General features: G+C 38.4%; 1 protein-coding gene across 1 annotated transcript in view; it reads right to left on the reverse strand.

Moving 5' to 3' along the window:
- Positions 1-15,231, reverse strand: part of HGD (homogentisate 1,2-dioxygenase) — a 30,782-nt gene that overhangs the window by 12,123 nt on the left and 3,428 nt on the right. Inside the window, exons 2-6 of the mRNA XM_032213242.1 lie at positions 12,910-12,981; positions 11,852-11,940; positions 2,901-3,006; positions 1,579-1,638; positions 709-800 (exon numbers count right to left, since the gene is read on the reverse strand). Of these exons, the coding sequence (XP_032069133.1) occupies positions 709-800; positions 1,579-1,638; positions 2,901-3,006; positions 11,852-11,940; positions 12,910-12,981 (419 nt within the window). The remainder of the gene's footprint in view (positions 1-708; positions 801-1,578; positions 1,639-2,900; positions 3,007-11,851; positions 11,941-12,909; positions 12,982-15,231) is intronic.

Here is a 15,231-nt window from a genome sequence, read left to right on the forward strand (position 1 = left end):
GTAACCTTTAAGGAGGTTAAAATCCATTAATCAGACAACAAGGTTTGGTAATTTGGGAATCCCCCCTTCCTGTATAAAATATTAATCCTCCTTAGCGGACTACACATCAATTTCCTGGTTCTATTGCTAGACAATTTGCTTTTCTTCTTACAAAGTGAAATTCCAATATTACCAGCAAGGTCAATTGCTTGATCTGGTGATACATAGATTTTTAAAAATTCTCTTGCCAAATAGATAGTCAAATATATCTTGTTTCAGACACACTGAGAGAATAATATTCCTATACATTTCTCTATTGTCACTTTTACTTTTTTGCTATATTTACTTGAAAAGAATGTGATTTTCTGAAATAACCAGGCCAAATCTGAGATCAGTAAAATGTTCTGTTTAACTTTTTTTGGGTGGTGGTGGGGGTGTATGGGGCTAAACTTAAATTTAGGGTTGTCTTCTAAGCAGACAAGGCCTGCATCAAGGTTCATCAAAGTTGCAATGAAGTTTGTAATATTTGCTAAAGAATCAAGTTGGAACCCATCTGCCTCATTTTGTGACATAAACCTTTTAATTATGCATAATATATAGATGAGGAAAGAAAGGAAAAGTTCTTTAATAGTAGTCAAATGAATAGCCAGAGCAGTTGGGCTATCTCCATATATCCACACTTTTAGAAGTTTAGATTGAACCCATGAGATACTCTGACTCCATACAGACCTGTTAATCATGGAGTTGTTACAGATGAAGATGTGAATTGCCAGCCCATTCCCTGACTTTGGCTCACCAGCACCACACAAAGTATATAGTCCCTATGGAAAAAAAAATAATTATAAGAAAGTAATTATAAGTAATTGTAAGAAAACCCAGGTATAATCATTGATTTCCTTTGGTTACCATCATAATGCACGGCAGAATTAGAAATTCAGAACTTAATACAGTTGGTATTAATAAGCTGTCTGTTGAGGAGAAGTTTAACTACTGGTGTTTCAGCAGTTCTGCTTTCCTAAAACTACAGGATATGGATACTTTTGGACTTAAGAGCCAAAAATTTTAGCTTGCTGTTTCAGAAAAATTGAGAAATTCTTTAACACAGGTTTAATTGCCATTGAGCATCCTGGATTCTAGTTTTACACAGATGTCTGTTGGAAAACTTTGACCTGACTTTGTAAAAAGTTGAACAGCAAAAAATGAGTTGGCAAAATGTTCATACAGTTGAAAAGGCACAGAGTGAAATTGATGTGGAGAATATTACCAAAGTTAATTATCAAGGAGAGTTTTAAATATTGAAACATCAATTTATTTAGTACTGTTTGTGCAGGTATATTCAAAAGAGTTATCTGCCATTGTAGTAGGAATTGGAAGTCTGTAAAAGTTGTCATTTTACAGTAATTAGCAAGTGGTCGCTAAACAAAACAGTTATAAAATGAAGACTACATGTAGGTTAATGTGTATGCATGCAAAAATTAAGATTGAAGGTAAGTCTACCATGACCTCAAGTACCTTCTCTTCAAGCTGAAAACTCCATTCTTACTCATATCAGAAAGAGTAAGTGAACAATGCTTTTAATGCTTCTATATGGTTACTTACAGTTACAAAGTCCAGCTTTTTTTGAAAGATTGTAGGGATCTCAAATGGCTTCCATCTCAACTGAAAGAAAGACAAATATCATTCTAAAATAATTGATACCATCTGAGTTATTTTATACTACAATAAACATACTTCTTATATAAAATGTCCAGGTGTGGTCATCATAGTACAAGAAAGTTGCTGAGGAACTGGAAAGAATGCAAGAAAAGCAACAAAGATGGCAAGATGTTTGGAGGCTAAATCCTATGAAGAACTGTGTTCTTCATGCCTAAAGTAGAGAAAACTAAGGAGGGACATGATAGCAGTTTTCTGATAACTTACAGGGAAGGGATTGTGGATTTAGTGTCCATGAAGCCTGGGGAAGGGCAAGAATCAGTAGGTGAATGCTTTGCAGAGCGAGACCCATATTTGAAATAAGGAAGAATTTCCTGACTGCAAAAGCTATAAAGTAATAGAACAGACTGTCCCCTAGAATCATGGTTGTTCCACCACTGTTGGGTTGTTTTTTTAAAGATTTGTCTGGGATGGTTTGATAATTCCTTCTCTGTGCAGGGGAGCTTCCAAGGTTCCTTTGAATCCTATTGTTCTATATTACCGTTATCTGCTTAATATCTCAGTTCCAGTTTTTAGATGAGGAACCACTAATGCTCACTCTTTGAGTAGGAGTTTTGAAACAGCTGTAACCAGCAGATTTAATTTTCAGCCATCACCTTAATCTGATTATCAGATTTATTATTAATTTATTAGCTACCCAACTTCAAAGGAATTGGGCAAATTAATTATGTTATCTTGACAAGTACTTTCTTGAAATCAAAATACATCTGCTAAGAAATTTAGAAGATCAAAACAAGAGATAAATTCAAACTGTCAGGACTTGTTCCAACTAATCCATGCTTTTTTGGCAAGCTGTTTACTGATTGAGTTCTGTTCTGCAAAACTTTCCCAGATATCTATGTTTGACAGTTTGATTAGCAATTCCTCAGTCCTGCACACTTTAATACAGGGATAATGTTTTATGAGATTCATTCAAAGCAGATCACAGAAGTGGAAGGATTTGTTTTGGGAGATTTTAGTTTATGCGGCACATGGGAAAACATTTAAACAAAACTTGTAAAAAACTGAATCAAAGGTGGTTCTTAAAGGACAAGTAATTCCAAACTAAACTAGATAAGGAAAATGGCATTCAAGTGGAAAAGTGCCAGAAAATATAAGAACAGCAGCCAAGCTGGCTCTGGCTAAGCCTGTTGGGAATGATAAAAGTGAACAATAACATTCTGGAGTCAATATACAGAAATGGGAGATTCCCAGCTAGATATGATTACCTGGTTGGGTTCAGGTTCAGTTTCATTCCAGTTGTGTGTCAGATGACCCTGATCAATAGACTGGAAGGGCTTATGGCAAGCAGAAGGCAGAATTCTATATAGCCAGCTAGGGAGAAAATAAATGCAGAGAAAAGAGGAAAGTGTGATTATCCAAGTAATGATAATATTCAGTACTTTGTTGATCTTTGAAATAAGCTACAACTTTATCTAGAAAATCTAGAAAATGCACCTTCTAGATAATTATATTAGAGTAATGGGGGGGGGGGAATCCCTTAAACATACAAATCTGCCTTCCACTGTGGAGTCACTCTTGGTCCCTTAGTTCTCTCTTGCCTCCTGTGCTTTACATTGAACTTTGGGAACTCAGTAGCAGTACCATGGTATCCCCAAGAGGCAGGGGCAATCCATATCAAGTACACTTAAAGTGGGGAGGGGGGGCTAGTTAATGTACAACAATGGCAAAATGAGCAATTGTTTATAGTCTTGACTTGAAGGGTAAAGGGAAAGTCCTAGGAAATTGGACTTAAACAGAGTTTTCCTTTCATTGGTAGGAATTCAAGATTGGTGCAAATACTCAGATGGTGGACAATTGAGAAGTACAGATAGTTCTGCTTTCTAGAGATTGTGACTCCCTGCTTTAAGATCTATGCAGGCTGGATGCATCATGTGTTGGCCACACCCACCTCCGAAGGGGAAAAAGGTTGTGATACATCCAATGTTCTCTCTAATTTTTTTTCCAGTGTGGGCGGAAAAGTATAGTGTTTGAGCGGCACATTTTCATGCCTCAGCACCTGAATTTTTTTCACAGGTGTCACCCAAGACAACAACAAAATCAGTGTTATTTGAAACTCAAAGTTATGTTTATTCAAGGTACCTACTTAATTAAAAGTGTTATATAATATCAGTATCACTTATAATACTGCAAGTCTGCAATATTAAAATACTTGCATAAGTGTTTTCGGTAATGTACACTGTTATTCACTGAAAGTCTGTCTCATTTTACAGTTTCTCACATCTGTCTTTCTTTAACAACCATTCCACTTTAACAACCAGTACACTTTGTCGAGATCAATCTGTGCCACTGAGATCTGGTAAGATCGGATTGGCATCAGCATATCCAAGTGCTCAGTTTGCAGCCAATTGTGAGCTTTGGTCTTGATGGCATTCATCAGGCTGAAACCTCGCTCGCAATCGGCGCTTGACACTTGGAATGTTGTGCAAATGTCCAGCAGACGTGACAGCAATCCAAACTGTTGTTCTCTTAGTACAAATTGAATACATCGTCAAATGAGTGTATTAATCCAGACTTGAATTTCTCCGACATCAGAAATCTGAAGTCACGATACTGTGACTGTACATTTTATCATTGTCACAGCTGCATTATGGACCAGCTGAACTTTCTTGGTGATTTTCAAATAGCAATAGCAATAGCAGTTAGACTTATATACCGCTTCATAGGGCTTTCAGCCCTCTCTAAGCGGTTTACAGAGTCAGCATATTGCCCCCACAGTCTGGGTCCTCATTTCACCCACCTCGGAAGGATGGAAGGCTGAGTCAACCTTGAGCCGGTGAGATTTGAACCGCTGAACTGCAGTCACTGAATACTCTGACTGTACAGCTGATGTGATGCTGACTTCATCCAAATTGTCAAAGAAATGCTGGTATTTTCCAACCAGAGTTCCAATCTCAGTTTCCCCCAAATTAAAAGAGATCACATTTGACAGAGCAGCAGTTTCTAATATATTCCAATCTGTCATCTCGTTGTTTGGAAAACGACTGTCAAGATGCAAGCACAAATGTTCAATAAATCTGAGTATGGGAGCTGTGTCAATGGCTGGGTGGCTCTGCATATATTCGCGAGCTTCGTCATTCCAGTAAGCCGTTTCGCCTAAATACTGCAGGCGAAGCTTGGTTATTCTGACCTTCACAAACTGAATGGCTTTGATTGGTGTCAGGTTGCTTCTATGCAACAGCTTATTCAACTCAGCTAATTCGTAAACAACATCGTCAAACACGATCAATGCAGCACGAACCTGTGGATCCGTCAACTTTCTGTAACAATATTTGCAGACTGGGTCACTGTGTGTTTTTGCTTGCTCTTTACAGTACTCAACCAAAACTGTAATGTTTCTCATCAATGCTCGCAATGCAAAATGTCTGGAAAGCCATCGTACTTCATTCAACGATCTGACGGCTACAGATGCACACTCAAGAACTTCTGTTAGTTCTGCAAATGCCGTTTTCTTCACAGCCATTATTCTTACCCAGCATCACAGATGCACCGTCTGATATAAACATGACCATCTTTTAAATGTCGATGTTGTTTGTAGCATAGAACTCTTTTATGGCTGCTGTGATTGCTGTGCTGTCGCATGTTGGCAACTGTAAAATTCCTACAAACACGGTCTTATAAATCGCGGCATTAGTGGGGCGGAATTTCAGATACAAAATCAACATTTTAGTGACTGGTGCTTTCATCGGCAATAAGAGTATGACAACTGGCATTACATAGATCACACATGACTTCTTTCTGAACAACTGTGTTGATGCACTCCATGAACTCAAAGCCATAATTCTTGCTGCACCAGCTCTCCAGAATGGACACATACTTGCCTACGTGGTCATGTATGACTTGGACTGATAATATTGACACATTCATATTTACAGCCAGCAACACATTATCAATCAAAACTTTGACTTCATCAGCATTGGCATTTCTTCGCAGTGAAACTTCTTTTCTGTTTGCTCTGTCTTCTGCACTGTCAGTCAGTAGCCTCTGCAGCCCTCCAGATTTCTGGCATCGTAATTTAGTGACCGAATCCAGATGAATCTTCTGATTGATATGATGCTTCAAATAATCGATTTTCCAATCATTCCATCAGTTTCCAGTGGTGAATGCGCTGCCTGTACAAGCTTCTTGGCATATCTGGCAAACAACATCATCACTACTTTCACAATAAGTGAAGATGTCGCCCAGTTTTGTTAACTGTTTTCTAGACGAAGTCGGCAGTTCAGTCTGTACTAACTCTCTCAACCATTCTGGTTTAAACTTCATGCTGCACTTTTTCTTCATAACAACATTTATTCCAGTCTTATCAGTAGCTTTACGTTTTGACATCACTTCTTTACAGCAAATGTGCTGTATGTGCATTATGTGTATTTGAAAGCTTAACGACTGTAGATTTTGAAATATTTCTAAACCACATTGTTAAAATAGTGGATAAAGTAAGACAACGTAAAATGTAAAACAATTTCAATAAAACAGTGTTCATAAAAATGACACCACACATTTTGTCAGGAAAAAAGGGAAGATTTGAGTAAAGTGGTCTGTCTTCAATCAATGCTGGAAACAGTACCAATTCCCAATCTAATGGCAGCAAATTCTACTATGTAAATATCCATTAAGTAAAGAAATCTCCCTATACAGGTAGTCCTCAATCTACGACCATAATTGAACCCAAAGTTTCTATTGCTAAGTGAGACATTTGTTAAGTGAGTTTTGCCCCATTTTACAACCTTTCTTGTTACAGTTAAGTGAATCACTGCGGTTAAATTAGTAACCTGGTTGTTAAGTCAATCGGACTTTCCCACTGACTTTGCTTGGCAGAAGGTTGCAAAAGGTGACTACATGAGTCCAGGACACTGCAACCATCATAAATATGAGGCTGTTGCCAAACATCCAAATTTTGATCATGTGGCCATGGGGATGCTGCAATGATCATAAGTGTGAAGAACAGCCGTAAGTCACTTTTTTCAGTGCTGATGTAACTTCAGTCATTAAGAGAAATGTTGTAAGTTGAGGACTACTTGTATTCAAGTTCAATGGATGACTCTCTATGGGAAAAGGATCAAAACTTCCCTCTATCCACATTTTCATAACTGGAACATTTTCTCTAGATAAGGCCCTCATGTAGAGAAGATGATGACTACCTCTTTGGAAAATGAATTAAAAGAAAACATGAAGAGACTGATATTTAAAAAAAGATTATTGGCAAAAGAGGTAGGGGTATTTGTTACTTACGATAAGTGGTCTAGGTCCATACAAGTAGCCCTTGACTTACAACAGTTCACTTAGTGACCATTCAAAGTTATAATGTCACTGAAAAAAGTGACTTATGACCATTTTTCACACTTATAACCATTGCAGCATCCTCGAGGTCACATGACCAAAATTTGGATGCTTGGTAACTGGTTCATATTTATGATGCTTGCAGTGTCCCTGGATCATCTGAATACCTTTTGCGGACCTTCTGACAAGTAAAGTCAATGGGGAAGCCAGATTCACTTAACAACAGGTTTATTAATAACTTCAATGATTCACTTAACACCTCTAGCAAGATAAGCTATAAAATGGGACAAAAGTCATCTAACAAATGTCTCACTTAACAACAAAAATTAAGTAAAGAATGCAAAGGCCAGCATTATGAGGATGGATAAATCTTGGTGTTGCCAGTAAATTCTGGGATATGCAAATGCCAAACTCTCTCTGAAGTATGCAAGTAAAAAGGTTCCTTTAGTTCTTCTGTAGCTGCCTAGTACAAAGACCAAGTTCTCTCTCCTTCTTTCACCATTAGACCTTTTAATTCAGAATCTTTGGAAGGAATGCAGCCAAGGACTCTCAGTAGAAACAAGATAGGGACTGTCAAAGGAACAATGACATTTCAAGGTAATATAATTTGTCCCAGGAGGTAGATTGATAAATCCTTGGTTGCACAAAATTGCTCTCATTTTATCCCCATCCTGTAAATAAGACAATCTTAAATCATCAGCTGTACCAGTATAACAGTGGTGTTTCTTTTCTTATTTCATTACTATCCTCTTATATACTATCTTAAAAAGCATAGTAAGGGAGTCCAGTTTTTATTGATGCTATATCAAAGACACGTCTACAGAAATTAAATATTGATTTGCCATAAAATCAATCTGGGAGAAGCAAGCTGGCAGAGGAAAGGTTTTATTATTTTCTTTTATTTTAGATCTGCCCTCTCATGGCTTCAATGGCTGTAAAACCTGAAATGCTTTGTCATCTATTATCAGTTTAATGATTTCCCCCCCATCAGCTGGAAGTAGAAGTGAGGCAACAAGCTAGGGGAAAACTCTTTCCTCGTGCACTAGGAAACAAGAGACTACCAATTGAGAGTGTCATGCCTATGGCAGCATAGGGATGAACAATGGAGTCAGCAAATATTATACTAGTATAATTTTATGCTGGATCATGGATGGGTGGAATCATGCAGCATTTCAAGGAAACTTAGAGGAAAGAGCATTACAGTACCATGGAAAAGACATCAATTCAACTAAGAGCCTTTCACTTGTGCAATCACACACTGCAGTGTGTCCTTTTTCTGTGACCTCTGATCTGCAGCCAGAGAGAGGAGTAGGCCTTGAGGTAACTGCTGTCATTCCCTCTCAATGTGTCTTAGTACCAGCTATTCCACTCTCCTTGACTTACAACCACAATTGAGCCCACAATTTATGTTGCTAAGTGAGAGATTTTTTTCAGTCAGTTTTGCCCCATTTTGCAACCTTTCTTGTCGCAGTTGTCAAGTCGATCGCTGCAGTGGTAAAGTTAGTAACACTGTTGTTAAGTGGATCTGGCTTCCCCATTGTTTGTTAGAAGGCACCGTCATAAAGATGAGACATTTTCCAACCATTTTGATTTTGATTAAGTGACCATGAAGATGCTGCAACAGTCGTAAGTGTGAAAAATGGTCAGAAGTCACTTTTTCCAGTGCCATTGTAACTTTGAATGGTCACCAAAGGAACTGTTGTAGTCCAGGACTATTTGTACTTTCCTGGAAATTTAAGAGCCTGATATACATCAGAACAACCTCTTGGTAATAAAGGCCAACATTATAACCCCAATATTTCACAGGAGAGTGGAAATGGGGGATGGGGAGTTTGCTTTGGCATCTTGGGGTGTTGCTCTGCAAAGTACAACACAATGCCACAAAACACATGGATTCACCTCCAGAGACTTCCTGATGAGGTTAAGGGCGGAACTAGAGAAGGGAACAAGACCCAAAGACCTGAGGTGCTTCTGTGCAGGGCTTATCCGTTCTTACCTAATGGCCAGGCCGGTTTCTTTCCATTCTAGGCTCCAAGAAGTATATCAGTATGGCTTCGGGCGACCTAGAGGGGGCGCTCTCAACTCAATGTCCTCGGCTTCAAAGTTGCCTGGGGATTTAGAAGCCAATTACAGTGGCGTAAATGCCAAACCAGCCAAATGGCTCTGCCTCAGTGTTTTTCAACCTTGGTGACTTAAAGATGGTGAACTTCAACTCCCAGAATTCCCCATGCTGGCTGGCCATGTCCGATTCCCTCAGTCAACTTATCTCAGTGAAAGTTAGCAAACCTCTAGCCCTGCCTCCCCCCCCCCCGTTCACTTTGGGAACCACTTTCTCCTAACGTAGGCTGGTGGATGGACCGCGTTTCCAGCCCTGCACTGCTTCTCCTCTTCGGGGTCTCCCAGCTTCTATAGGCGGCTGGACCTTCTCCCAATTCGTTTTCCAACGCTTTCCTCTTGGCAGGAGTTTGGCCCCGGCATCTGAGTAACCATGTCCACAAACAACAACATCGCCCCACCACCACCACAAGTTATTTCTGTTGCATTGTTGGTTTGAGCTCCGAGCTTGGCAAGTTGGTTACAAACGTTTCATCCCCATTCGAGGAGACATCTTCAGGAAGCTCGGAGCTCAAATCAACGACATAGCTCAGTCTAGTACATCATGCTAAAAAACACTGCACGGCAGTTGGAAACTGCTGTGCATCATTTCTTTGTCACTTGCGTGGCCACCCAGCCACGAAGTTTAGTGGGAACATTGGATACATCATGTGATGACAACATTTGACACCCCTGATCTATGCCATCAATCTAAATCTTACTTGGAAATGTAATGGAAATGAAAGAATCTAATACATGAATATAATCCTTGTACATTTATTATGAATTCTGGTGTCTAGAGATGGCCTTGAATGATACTCAGAAAAAGCAATGGTGCAATATAGCAATAAGGAGACTGACAATAAGCATATTATCATTGTCACAGCTGCATTATGGACCAGCTGAACTTTCTTGGTGATTTTCAAATGGCAATAGCAATAGCAGTTAGACTTATATACCGCTTCATAGGGCTTTCAGCCCTCTCTAAGCGGTTTACAGAGTCAGCATATTGCCCCCACAGTCTGGGTCCTCATTTCACCCACTTCGGAAGGATGGGAGGCTGAGTCAACCTTGAGCCGGTGAGATTTGAACCACTGAACTGCAGATAGCAGTCAGCTGAAGTGGCTTGCAGTACTGCACCCTAACCACTGTGCCACCTCGGCTCCTAAAGGCTGCTTTATGTGTTGCAAATTGATGTAATCTAAACCAGATGTTCAAGTCTTTAATTACTTTCTCTCTAATACTCCTAAATCATGAGTAGCTTTAAGACTGCTGTAATCAATTCTTTCATAATTGTTGAGTCTCGCTCTCCAATAATGGACTGTGTGTATGTCCTGCTAGTTGAACATTTATGTGTAGGGAAGAAATGGATGAACTGGAGCACAGTCATCCTTTCCAGAAAGACAGCTTTGCTGATTTTGTCAAAAAGGCAAAGGAAAGAAGCCTTTCCATTGCCCCTTGCTGGTTAGAATGTATATTGCTGTCAGTTCCCAAAAAAGTGATACTGCCATTCAATTGTGGGGGGGGGGGGGCTTGGAGTCAATTTACTGGCAGTGCCTGCAACAACTGATATTTTACAACTGGTTTCCTGGCGCCGAAATTCCTGAGATCCCATCACCTTGTAGAGGGATGTTTATGATGGCCATGTGGGACGCTTCACTTTAATGTCTAATGGAAAATAGCCATGGGGATGTATGTTTATTCGGTTCTCACAGCAGTTGATAAAGGAAACATCTTCACACTTGTGTATTGGTTAGAATTTGCATGGGAGGGGTCACTACTACTTTAATCCCCTGCATTGCCTAAGGGGATTCAGATGTTGCTTTGCCTCTAATGGTTTCCATTCTTCTTAATTAAAGGTTCCTTTTGAAATAATCCATTTCAAGAGTCTTCACTTTCTTAAGTTAGGAGAGGAGCCCTTACAATTGCAGAGGGTGGCAATGTTTTGGTGTCCAGAGTTGCTGATGACCAGAGCTGGTCACCTGTATGGTAGATACCAGTATTTGATACTACTCCCTGCTAGAAGAAGGTAATATTGCAACATTAAAATGTTGTTCCAAAAGACTTTTTATTATTAGGGATATATAACAACAATTTAAATTTGAAACAATTTGAAATTCTGTTTTTTTGGACAAAGCAAGAGTCATTGAAGCTAGTCTTGAACACACATGAACACACATCAGTTGTGTCAACTGATTTCAACATTCATCATCATACAAATAAGATATTATCTTTGAACAGGAAACATGTATTTTTTTTTACCCACCAACTTTTTCCCACTTAGTGGGAATTCATAGAAGGAAAAGGCACACAGTGAGAAAAAGGGACGCATGAGAAAACCCTTTGCCTCAGCCCACAAATCCTTCTTTTTTACTAAAGTTTGATTCAAGAGACTTTTGCTCTTCTCCCTTCAATTGTATGCTATGGAAAATGTGTTTGTTCTGCTTAGTTGCAGCATCTGTCTGTTTCTGCTCTTCGCTTACTTCGGTCTCACGAGTGAAACTAAAGGAGTTTTGTTTTTTATCCAGCTTATTATAGATGTTGATTTGGCATGAGAAGAAGTGACCAGCTCAAGGCCACCCCATTAGCTTCTATGCCTAACAAAAGACCAGACCCTGGGTGTTCATGCCTCTAGTCCATTACCTTAATGGCTTACATTTTGTTCTGATGGCTAAGCCTATCACTAATATAGGCATACATAAACCAAAGTGCCTTTCTCTTTGAAAGAATGTGGCAGTGGATTCTATGGCCAATATAATGATGCTATTTCTCCTAAATTCGCACATACCTTCTCCTATTGGAGGATCGTGGACAGGTAAAAGCTGAACCTGAGAGCTGTTCAGCATACAGACCATATGGGCAGACCTGAGGATTATTCTAAATAAATAAGAAATAATTAATTAGAATTTTTTTCTTTAATATGCAGATTACATAAAATTATACTCTTCCTGGATTCAATGAGAGTGATGACTTATTTTATGTCATATTTTGATAAGATTCCACAAGAACACTTTGCATCTTCCTCCATAAGATACTTCTGAATTTCCAGTACAGACCAGTAGGCCCTGTAAACCTATTGAAGGATACAACTGGAAAAATGCAGTTTCTATCACGAGGTTTATGAACAAGGATAATGAGCCAATCTGGCTCTAGTTGAACATAGCCCAAATTTGCTTCTGTTGTAAATAACATAAGTATAACTTTAGACAGTTATTGACAGTCATACTTTTGGAGAGTATCTTTGAACATAGAGATGAAAAATGACTGGCAGAAGCTAACTATACTTAGGACAGGAGTAGCTACCTTAAAAGTTTGTTTTACAACAAGAAGGGAAAGATTTGAATCTGGACTGAGTTCTCTGGAAGAAGCAAATGATTTCACAGGTTGAACTTGAATGAAGTTCCTTCTGCTGGGCAAAATCATGGAAACATCTTCAAGCACAAATAATTCAGTAGAAAGTCTCTTCACCTTCTCAAGCAAGGTTTTCTAGATAAGAGGAGCTCCCTGGTAAAGGCAATGTCCGTACAACAGGCAAGGAAACATCTTCTTGCCATTCTCATCTCCAGGTAACTTTCCTTTTATAGAATTACTTTGTTAGAACAAAAGGTAACCCCATTTTTAAAACTGATGACTCAATGTGTTTCACACAAAAACCATTATCAAACAGAAATACATTCTTCTAGTTATGTTGGCACTTGGGGGAAGGGTGCCCCCCCTTTCTTTGCCTATCCCCGCCATGTAGTTTTATTCATAGAGTGACATCACTTAAATCTTGCCTTCTCAAAAGGCCAGGCTGAACAATTCTTTGGTCTTTTGGCCAAATCTATTTCCCAATATTTTAAATACCTGTCCTTCTGGTAAAGCTCCAGGGCAGTGTGGATCTTCAGAGCTGAATTCATTACCAAATCCTGACATGTACTGCAAAACAAAAGGACATTTTATGCAAAGAAGTATTTCCTACCTTGTTGAAAAATTATAGTTGTGCTTTTTCATATTTATCATTTGATGGGCATGTCAACTTCAGTTACAAATTGGATTCTAGATTTCTGAATTCAATTTCTCTAGCGGTCATTTGATCTGTGCTGGAGGACATGGAAAGAAATCATTTCCCTTATCCCAATACCCTGGTATGGGTTTTAATGGAGTAACTTCATTCTCTTAAGCCCTACCTTGAGGTCACATGGCTTGCAGGTCAAGTGGATATTTGGAGCTGATCTCCACTCTGGTTTTTAATCATCTACATAATATTCATGGTTTAATAAATCCGACTGTTTTTTTATCACTGAACTACCTATAGAGTTAAAAGTGATACAGGCTTTTGTCTATTTCTTAAGAAAATCCTATTTCTAGAAAAAATTTAATGCTGCATGAGTCTAGCCATCTTAGAATCTGATAATGAAATGAATACATTCAAGAAGTCTGTGTGATGAAGGAGGAGCCTTCGAGACCACCGTTGATACTTTTGCCACTGGACGGTACATTTGGACCTAAACCATCCTGCAGAGATGGTGATCAGGAAGACAAAGCCTTGCTGGTTTCAGGGACATTGCAAAGTCCCTGACTGATCCAAGGGAAGTTCTTCAAGCCGGCAGTAAACAGGCAGCCCCAGGCTGATGAAGTTGGGACGGCTCCAGAAGGAAGGAAGTGAAAAGAGAAAATGAGTCCATCTGGTGAGGTATTTTTTCTATTTTGAGAAAGACTGCCTAAAGAAACTTTTTTAAGCCAAATTAAATCCTTAAGCAAAAGAATTAAGTGGCGAAATTAGCCTATATTGGATTTCTCTGGAAAGCTTTTTTTTCTTTGTAACTATACTTTGTGGATTGAAGTGCTCGCAACGTTTTTTGTTTCTCCTCTTAAAGTGAACAGATTAATTTTTCTTCTTCTGTTTTTTGTTACTTTATTTTTTGATTTTTGGATTAAAACCTTCCTTTTTATTTTAACAATTCTTCCTATTACTTGTTATTAAATTTCATTAAAGAACTTTGTTTTCTATAAGCCAGAGATAAATATTAGAAAGTGAAAGGTAGCAACACTGCCACTCGGAGGTCAGAGGCTGGAGTTTTTGAAACAACGTATTTCTTCTCTTTTCCTCTTTGATCTTACTGACTTTGTAGCTGAAGGATTTGCAATTTGTTTACAGAAACTGATAAAGAGCCAAGGGCATGAAATGTTTTCACAGGTGCTCCTTGAGAATTATTTTGGCAGGGGAGAGAAAGGAAAAAATTAAGAACCTTCTCCTTTGAAGAACATAAAAGAACTTGTGTTTAAGTCAATCTAAAATTAAAAAATAAAAGAGGCCTGGAAGGCTAGAGCAGCAGTGGTTATTAGTTTTTCTTTTTCCTCCTTCTTTTTTGGAAACATGGATCAATACTCAGATGAGGAAACTTTAAAATTCCAAAATATCTTGGCTGGAATTCAAAATTTACTGAACCTACTGGAAAGATATGGGAGAATTGAGAAGAAGTTGGAAAAACTAGTGTTCCTCACAGCAAAGATGAAGAGGTTGGAGCACCAAAAATTAAAGGGGAGAATGAAGACATAGAATATAAAGATACGACAATATATGATTTTATTAATGGAGCAAATGTGGGTGAAAGTGGAAAGAAGGGAATATGGAAAAGGGAATTCGATGAACTGGAGTTCTACCTCAGATTCCAAGACACAGAAGAAGAAAAAAGAGAAATGATGATAGATTTAAGAAGAGAATTTTTTTAGAAGCACGATTAACAAACAAGGACAAGCTAATTTTAATAGCAGATGGAGGGTAACGAGATTACCTGAGAAATCCTTCAAGCAACAAAGTGCGGAGAGAAGTCTATAAAAATGTTATAAAGGAGATAAAAAGATTGATACCACAATTGGCAAGAGAGATAAGACTGCTTTGTTACTGGAAAGATACAGGTTGACAATGAAAGTTGATAATAAAAAATTAGTTAATTTTGGTGATCAATAAGTAGGAATTTAGTAATGTTTAGATTGTTTTAGATTGTTATTAAATGTTTATTCATTAACAAATAATTATAATAACAATAATGAAATGATAATGGATACAACTTAATGTACTGGCAAACTAGTAAAAGAAATTTGGATATAAATTGCAAGTTGCGATCTGGGAAAAAGACCTATAAATTTTATTAACCAATTTTTATTCAGATCTTGTCATAAATG

This window comes from Thamnophis elegans, chromosome 3, assembly GCF_009769535.1.
Source record: "Thamnophis elegans isolate rThaEle1 chromosome 3, rThaEle1.pri, whole genome shotgun sequence".
NCBI lineage: Eukaryota > Metazoa > Chordata > Lepidosauria > Squamata > Colubridae > Thamnophis > Thamnophis elegans.